This window comes from Manis pentadactyla, chromosome 6 (assembly GCF_030020395.1).
Source record: "Manis pentadactyla isolate mManPen7 chromosome 6, mManPen7.hap1, whole genome shotgun sequence".
Lineage (NCBI taxonomy): Eukaryota > Metazoa > Chordata > Mammalia > Pholidota > Manidae > Manis > Manis pentadactyla.
The window spans coordinates 33,307,913-33,317,256 of NC_080024.1; the positions used below are offsets into that span (position 1 = coordinate 33,307,913).

At 37.8% G+C, this 9,344-nt stretch overlaps 1 protein-coding gene across 8 annotated transcripts in view; it reads right to left on the minus strand.

Annotated features, from left to right (window-relative positions):
* NBEAL1 (neurobeachin like 1) overlaps nucleotides 1-8,951 on the minus strand; it is a 240,173-nt gene extending 231,222 nt beyond the window's left edge. For 2 of the 8 annotated variants that reach the window (XM_057503678.1, XM_057503677.1), the window contains exons 1-2: nucleotides 8,759-8,951; nucleotides 7,643-7,926 (exon numbers count right to left, since the gene is read on the minus strand). Coding sequence is in view for 7 of the 8 variants with exons in the window: in XM_057503677.1 (XP_057359660.1) it covers nucleotides 7,643-7,693 (51 nt within the window). In the remaining variant the exon portion in view is untranslated. Of the gene's footprint in view, nucleotides 1-7,642; nucleotides 7,927-8,391; nucleotides 8,722-8,758 lie in introns of those variants that run through there. The other 6 variants (XM_057503676.1, XM_057503672.1, XM_036927881.2 and 3 more) reach the window with 4 other exon arrangements.
* Nucleotides 8,952-9,344: the final 393 nt, after the last annotated feature.

A 9,344-nucleotide genomic window follows, 5' to 3' on the forward strand; every position in this document is an offset into this window, starting at 1 on the left:
CCTATACAGAATTTTATTGTTGTTAACAACCATTTGGTCAATAAATATGAGAGATGCCCTCACAAAAAAAAAAAGTACACACTTCCAATGGTAAAATAAATAAGTAACCAGGATGTAATGCATAGCATAAGGAATATAGTCAAGATATTGTAACAGCTTGGTATGGTGATAGCTGGTACCTAGAATTGTCATGTATATAAATGTTCAATCACTGTGTTGTACACCTGAAACTAATGTAATGTAATACTGTGTGTCAACTACCCTTCAATAAAAAATAATTATCTACAAAAAAAAAAAAAAAAAAAGGAAAAGTGTGTGTTTTCCCATGAAGTCACCAAAATGGCTGTTGTCAAGCTTTTGAGATTTTTGTTGATATGGTAATTAAAATCTGGTATTGCAAAAAAAAAAAAAAAAAAAGGCAATATTCCTTTCCTAAGGGCTACTCTCAGGTCCACTGATAGACCCATTTCTTGCTTTCACATCTAAATTCCTAAAATGAACAGGTAACTGGCAACCACTACTACTCAGCTGCTAATGATTTTGTTTTGCTTTGCTTAGAGTAGAACAAGATTACTTTCCTTACATAAAAAGTCAATATTAGGCCACAGAAAATTAAGATTTCTATACTTTGCACATACCAGAAATTTATTAAATGTGGTTTAAATTATAAGGGTGGATGTATACCGGTGCTTCACTTAGGATTATAATCAAGATTGTACAAATTATAATTTTCTCATTAGAAGGATATTCCTTCATTGCATTTTTTCAAATATTTGTATGAAGAGGTACTTGCCTTTATCTGAACAAAACAGCTGTAAATTCTATTTTCTTTATGAAGCAAAGCTTTTATTCTGAAAAGGAAGTTGGCTCTGAGTTCATTACAAAACTATCTAGTTCAGTCATATTCCACATTTAGCAGGACAAAGGGCAACAGCAGGAAATACAGCATCACCAAGGTCCAAAACAAACTTGGTTTAGAGTAAAAATATATATATATATAAAATCATTATTAGGATATTAAGCACTATACTTGAAAGAAAATTATACAGATTAAAAATTAAAAATTAAAGTCACAGCTTTAACACTAGCAATAAAAAGAGAATACTGTCCTCTATTATTATACAGTTATAAAGGCAAAATGGGAAGTAATCTTGATCACACACTCTTACATCCATACATGTATTTTTAAATAAATATATGTATTTTAAAAATAAATAGTAAAGATTACATTTTTATATTTCTTACCCTTGTGATACATTTATATACAGTCCTTTTTTCTCAACACCTTTGAGAGACATGCAAAATAGTTATTTTTCCATTTGACAGATGAGAAAACTGAAATACAAAGAAACTATGTGACCTGTTTTCAGATCCTTAAGATCAGAAGCCGAACTGGGACTACATCTTGCCTCTAATTCTGTGCTTCACAAAACTTTTCAGTGTAAATTGAACCTCAAGAAAAAAAGCTAAGGACAAGAATGAACCATAAATTTCAACTCACATTGTCACACACATTTCCAAATGCCACACTTTTAGGTCACTTTGTACCTTTTTACTGAGTTAATGCATTTGATACTTTCCATTAGACTGAACCAAAATAACTTAATCTTATCAAAGAAGAGGCTCATTTTCTCTTCTGCATACTATGGTGACCAATTTAGCAATCCCAAAAGGCTAAAGGTCAAACAGAAACATATTCTTATGCCTATCCAAAGGAAGTTGAGATAAGGACTTTATGATGATACATATATGTCTTGTTCTATGCAATATATGAATTCCAAAAGGTTGTATAATAATGTAGGCACCAAAATTTTTCTCAGCACTGTCTCACCTACTACAAGCACATTAAGTGAAGAAACAATGTCAAAAGATACAGGGAATAATATGGTGCCCTAAAACAGAAAATAGGAATTAAAATCTGTAGATATTAAAAATATAAATCAATTTGCCTTCTCTGCTTAAGAAAATTATGTTCAGACAAGAAGTAGTTTATTACTGAATTAAAATACAGAAACAAGATTAAACCTGTTCAAATTAATGTTTAACTTATAAAAGCTATATGAAATGCACTGTTAATGAAATCCTTCACCCGGGGTGGGGATGACAATTTAGAGACACAAAAAATTAAGACAACATAATCTGAATATTAGTAGTTTTACGTACTGGTGAAAGAACCTATAGAAAAGCAGGCACCTGGGCAATCAGAAATAATCCTGACTGTATTATATAATAATACCTACATGAAGTTAACAAATAACCAACAAGGAAGATGCATATTTCTAACAATGTAATTAAATCCTATTCCTAGGAGAAAGTAAAAAAGTTAAACCTGAAGTTTGGTTACTGTTAGGCTGAAGAAAGGAAAAACAAGGACATGCAAACAGAACAGAGAGATGCCATAGGGGGAGAACAGACCAGACCCCAAAGTCTGTGCCGTATATGGAAAGGGGACAGCTCTCCCTGAATTCCATCCTGATGTGCCAACTAAGACCCAGATGTCAGCCTCCTCCTTCTTGGAAGGAAAAAAGTTTCTAGTTGTCTATTATGTCACCTTTAGCCAATCATACCTCTCCTCACCCCCTAGGATAGCTTGCCCACTCCTCTCCCTCCTAATCCCTTATAAGTCCCCCACCTCCCTGACCGGGTGTGACTTCTCTGGCCTCTGACCATAAGGCCACAGAACCTCACCCGGGGGTATTTAAATAAATTACCTGGCCCTTTGTTGCTTCTCTTTGCCTGCTTATTTCAGCTAGAATTTACCTGATCCCTCCAAAATTTAAAAACTCTCAGTGACTATTTTTATATTTCATGGTAGTATGTTTATTTGCGTAAGTTCAATAAGAACCTGCTTTCCTTGTAAGAGGACCAATTAAAAACACTGGTTATACTACCAAGGCTTTGACTAGAACGTCATACCTGAGAGACCCGTGTGTAAACTCAGATAAGAACAGAAAGCTTTAAGGAACTAAGGTTGACTTTATAGAGCCAACAAAGCCCCTTGGAAGAACTGGCCTGGTACCTTGCTTACAGAGTTCCCAGCAGCCTTACCAGGTGAGTAAGGAAGGTCACTTCCTGGCAGGTGCAGGAACCTCAAGAAGAGAGGAATTCACCCAAATCTACAGGTACTGCAGGCACAACCTGATGGCAAGTCTGGCTTAGCTTTCTAGCCGCAAAAAGCCCTTAAAAGTTCAATCTGAAATTCCTTACAAAAAGCTCCAGCAAAGCATATTTAAAAGAGCCTGTGCAATCAATTGCTCTACTTGCTGCACTTATGCAAATAATCAAGCCAACTGTTAATTATTTTCTTAATCTAACTACTTCTAATAAAAATAAGGGTGATTTTAGAGAAAAGTATTGTTTCAATAATGCAGTCTTATCTATACTAAATCCCAATACTAGTCATTGAAATGTAAACTCGATCCAGAATTCCAGTCCCCCATAACAGCCTGGCTAATGCCCTTACTGGGCCCCTTAATAACAGTTTGTAGTTTACTCTTAGTTGCCCCTTGTGTCCTCAGGTTCCTCCAACAGCGGCTAACCCAGATGACCCGAGTGGCCACCAACCAGATGTTACTTCACTGTTACGCACCTCCTCCCACTGAACCCACTCCTTCGGCCTAATACCAGCCTCAAACCCCCACGACGCCCCTTGTCAGCCAGAAGTAGCCAGATTGAGTCGTCGCCCATTATGACTAAAAGGCTGGAATGTTAGGCTGAAGAAAGGAAAAACAAGGACATGCAAACAGAACAGAGAGATGCCACAGGGGGAGAACAGACCAGACCCCAAAGTCTGTGCCATATATGGAAAGGGGGCAGCTCTCCCTGAATTCTATCCTGATATGCCAACTAAGACCCAGATGTCAGCCTCCTCCCTCTTGGAAGGAAAAAAGTTTCTAGTTGTCTATTATGTCACCTTTAGCCAATCATACCTCTCCACACCCCCCTAAGATAGCTTGCCCACTCCTCCCCCTCCTAATCCCTTATAAGTCCCCCACCTCCCTAACCGGGTGTGACTTCTCTGGCCTCTGACCATAAGGCCACAGAAACTCACCCGGGGGTATTTAAATAAATTACCTGGCCCTTTGTTGCCTCTCTTTGCCTGCTTATTTTGGCTAGAATTTATCTTACAGTTACAAAAACAAACTGCCAAGTTTTTCACCCAAATTCTTTTCAAATCATAAGGGAATATGTGGGGACTCATATACTAAAAGCTGAAACCAGTAATTTATTTTCATTTTACTTAAAAGTCTTTAATTGCTAGTATTTAGGCTTGCAAATAAACCCAAACTAATAGGTAGAAGACATATATTCTTAGTATTTCTTTGATCAAGCAGTATTATCCAAGGGTTATTTCTTACATAGTTCTATTTAAACACCCACTAAACTTTTATAATTCTCAATGGCAACTTTTAAAACATCACACTACATAGAAACACTATGATGGTATGTAAAAAATTGACCTATTGCTAATACACTGCAGAATACCTATGTCAAGATTACCAGAGGCAAATATGGAGGATGTCCTAACCTTACTGTTCTGAAACAGACCTTCGCAAATCTTCAGTTTTCTTTAATTAGGTATGGGTACAATGTTTGGTATGGATAACACACCAACTAGGGCAGCAAAATGGTAGATAATGTTTAAATTTTAATCACTAAAGATGAACCTGATCCTCAAGAAAAATAACTGGTCACCTTAGTTACATGCTAGTAAATCAAGTCATTATTCTGAAAACAAAGGAAGAATCAAATATTTACTCTGGCTGTCATCCCTTTAAGGAGCTGTCATCAAATAATTGATGAGGGGACATTTCTCTCTATATATTCTACTAATAAATAATGAAATGATAGAATTGGAGTATCAGTTTTGCAAACTCCTAGTGCAATAATTAATGGATGTAGGCAAAACTCACTGATGGCCAGGACACTCATGAGTTATTCTAGCCTCCCCACCACCAAACGTGAACGAATCAAGCCCCTAGGATCTGCCAATTTACAGGCACCAGTAGAGGCACAATTAAAATCAAGGTAATTCAACCAGCAAAACCCAGACTAACACACATTTTCAACAAAAGGTAGTGTGTATGTTTTGTTTAAATATTGACTCAAACTGTGGGAAAAAAAGGACATTTACTATACTAACAGGAAACCTTGAACACCGTCCAAATATTTTGTTTTTAAAGTATTACCATATTGTGATTATGTTTTTAAGAGGAGTATTTTATAAATATAATTTTTAGTATTTATGGATAAGATATGTTGTCTGGAATTTGTTTTAAAATAATTCAGGGGAAGAGACAGGGTAGTGGAGGTTTATAGATGAAATATTACTGAACATGAATTAATAAATTATTGAGCAGGGTGACAGATACAAAAGGGTTCGCTGTAGTATTTTCCCTGTTTGTACTTGCTTGAAATTTTCAGTTAAATAGAAACTTAAAAAAGAAAGATGAACTAAGAAATTCTATATGATAATCCATAGAATAAGAACAAAAAAACTCCATGTCTCTCAGAGGTCAAAACAAACAAATGAAAATCTTAATGGTGAAGTAGACAAGCATTCTCCCTGTAAACAAACCATTATTCAACAAATGAGACCCAAAGAGGTAAGTCTTGCTCAAGGTCACAAAAAGCAGCACAGCCAAAATTACATTCCACAAACTGCAAGCCTAGAAAGAGATATTCTAAGTTGGAGCTAAGTTAAAAGAAGAGCTGAGCATTCCTGAAGTAGTCTGAAAGCTCTCAAAGGCATAAAAAAAAGGGTCTTAAATTAATCAGGTGAAAAACAGGTCAAGTGGTTTGAAAGACTATATGCTAGGGTGAGAGCAATAAGGCTAGATAGACAGTACAGAGAACAACTGGCAAAAAAAACTGAGACGCAAAGTATTTGGTAATCATCCCCAGTGAAGAGCAAAAGTGTTCTCTGCATACTGTACATATTTGGAAACTACTTGTGAATATTTGGAAGCTACTTGATCAGGGTGTTTGCAAAAAAGAAAGTTAGTTTTCAAGTAGTTTACTCATGAACTGGTGAAACATAAAAGTCATTATTTTAAATTACGATTTTTTTAAAACAGTTGGAAAAAACTAGATCTTATTAAGTGCACAAATGATGTAAATTTTAAACATAAAAATTGGATTTAGCTTCCTATCTAGGAATAGGCTTCAAAATTTGACCATGAAGAGACTTCATTATTAGTATACTCAGACATTTTCACCAGAGTAACAATTCTTACTTAAAAGCCTTCAAGAATAAAATTCTGTGTATGCCAACAAACTATACTACCTTTTCAGTAAGCAGTGTCACTTAAATAACACATGAACTTGATCTAGAAACAGTATAACTAATAAAGCAATGTAACCCCATTTACTTTGTCATTCTGAAAATGTAAAACCTAGTAAGCTTAATGTACTTTCAAATAAGTCCTTTTTAATTTACTAGATATTCACACTAAAAAGAATTTCAATTTTTTGCTGACATGTGTTAGTGACTATTTTCAAAAATGTCGTAAACTAGATTCCTTTTTATTGGAAGAGTAGTCTATTTTTAAAAAGACATTTCTGGAATTAAGTTACACAGGACTAAAAATTACTTTAGAAATCCGTATTAAACATTTTGAAGTATATGTACTTCGATACTTAAGAAATACCATACCAGGAAGTCAAAGAAAAAATTCCAATGTGACCACTAAAATTCAGTATTACAGATAACTGAGATTGTTTGTGAATAACTTGTACTTAAAAAAGCTAAAAGCATAAAAAAGGAGCTCAAAGGGATAATGCAAACAGAAGCTGAGACTTGAGAACTTCACCACACAGACCTAAAGTAATTTAAGTAGTAAAACAGAGATGTTTTCTCTTAACTCTTGCCAGTATTTTCAAAGTAGTAAGGTAGCTCCTCTCTTGAAAAGTATGTTTTAGGTAGTCCCCTCCTCCAATAACCTAAAATCAAAGCTTACATGTAAAAATTCACATAAAAACAAAGGGAGGAAATAAAACTATTTTTGAATAACAAAAACAAAAATATTAAGGAGTCCTAACGGATAAGAGCATGGACTTAAATTAGGCAGTACTGAGTTCCAGGCTCAGTTCTGCTTCTCACTAGCCTTTAACTCTCCATCAGTTTTCTCATCAGTAAAAGTGGTAATTACAACACTCATCTCACAGGATTCTTTGAGGACCAAATGAGACAACGCTCCTAAGGGGCTAACATCATGGCAAGCTTACGATAACCACCTTAAATAATCCTTTTTATACAATTTAAAAAGTTAATTATGAAAAAAAATGGCCTTCTTGTAAAAATACCTCTATCCTACTACCACTTGCAGAACAAAAAGAAAAACACAAACAAAAGTTATGCTTATTTTTCTCTTAAGGTCATAATTTTCCTTGTGTAATTTTGGGATCACAAAAGACAAATATCAAATAACATCACACTATTTGTAATATAACATAAATTAGTAGTATGCCAATATTGTGTGTGTGAAAAAGTGGAAAAGAGAAGAATCTTAGGTTTTTAAGTTTTTGGGTCATTACTATGAATAAAACACCACTATCCACTAAATAAAGTGGTAATAGGACCAGTCACAAAATTTTATAACAAAGTATTTTGAAATTTAAAAATAAAAAGGAAAGCAGTTACCTTTGTACAATAAAGCATCCAAAGTTCAAAGAGCCTCTCTCTGGATGCCATTCTGGTTTTCACTCTGGCACTTATATTTTTCCTCCAAAAAAAAAATTATGTTCAAGACCACAGCATGTTCACTTTATTTTCCAAGTTTTGCAGCCGTTACAGTAAAAGCTCAAAGCAGTAGGGAAAACAAAAAAAAAAGAAAAACAAATGGACTGTCTTCTGGTCAATAAAATTCAGTTTCAGCAGTTACTCCAACTTATCTTCATCAGCGGTAATTGGGCAATTAAACAAATCTGCCAAAGAAAAAATACACAAAGCTTTGCTAGAAAAAGGGGCCAAATTAAAAATTTAGATTCATCAGAACTAGAGATTCATCTACTTCATTTTCCACAAACAGCCGGCTGCGCTTCTACAATGATTGATCAGATTTCACAGAGCTAACACAGTATTTCACATCAACGTAAAGTCAGAATCCTCTTGAGCTGACTCATAAAAATGAGGACGCATAACCAAAAAAGCGACCAGTGATAATAGACAGCAAGACGACATTCTCACTTAACATTTTCTATAAGCATTACAAGCACACTTACGACGGACGTATTTCAAAGACACTAAATCCCTTAGAATTTTCTAGTCTGCTTCTTAAAACTTGGGAATGTTTGTCTCAGCGTTGCAGGGCAGGGCGTGGGGAGAAGGGTGAGGAATTCCTGGTTTGTTTGCTTTAACAATTCTCCGTGAGTAAAAGTCGACCTGCCCACCTGGCCTCTGCGTTTCCATCCAGGAAAAAGAAAGCAGCTCTCCGGCACTGGGCAAGGAAAACACCCCGGGAAAGTCTCCGAGTGTTCTCGGGCATCTTTAAATTTCGTTCTCGCATCCCAGACAACCGAAACGGGGGCAAACTTAAGGTGTGTCCAGTTGTCAAGAGAAGCTTCGGAAACGGACCACGCGACCTCGGCGCCTCCCGACTCGCTATCCTCGCCCAGGCGACCGCGTCGGGACACACCCGGGTCCACCTCGCCCCCTCACAGCCGCCCCTCACTCCACAGCGCGGTCACCACCAGGCACCCGATGCTCCCCCACTTCTGCCACGCGGCCCCCTCTCCTCTCCGACCCGCGCCCCCTCACCGCGCTCAATTGGGGATGGTGCCGCCGCCAAAACGCCGTCTAACTTGCTTACTTCGCCCCCTTCCCAAGCTGAAGCCCTGTGTCATCCCGCAGGTGGGCAGGCAGGTCGGGGAGGGAGGTGGGGCAGCAACGGCGCGAGGCGGGGCGCAAGGGCCGGGAGGAGCCAGGGGCGGGGCTGCCCCCTCGGCTAATCATTCCGGCCTCTAAGGATTTACCCGGCCCGGGGCACTCGCTGATCATTGGTCCCGCAGGCGTGGAAGGGGAGGGGTGACGTGAACCCCGACCCAGCATACCTGCGCAGTCGCAGTCGCCCCAAATCCTGAAGATGGAGTTGCTGGCGGCAGACCTGCAGCTCCAGTCGTTCCCCGACTGGACCTGTAGGATGACGAACTTGCTGACGTATACGCCTCACCGCCGCAGCTGCTGGGGACGAGCGGACGTAGCTTTCGGCTGATGGCGTCATTTCCAGGGTTCATCTGAGGGCGGGGAACACTATAGAGATAACTAAAAGGGATTTTTGTTTTGAATGCTTGTGAAAAGGGGATTCGTCCTGGGAGCACATAGCAGAAGCAGACGACTGCTTCCC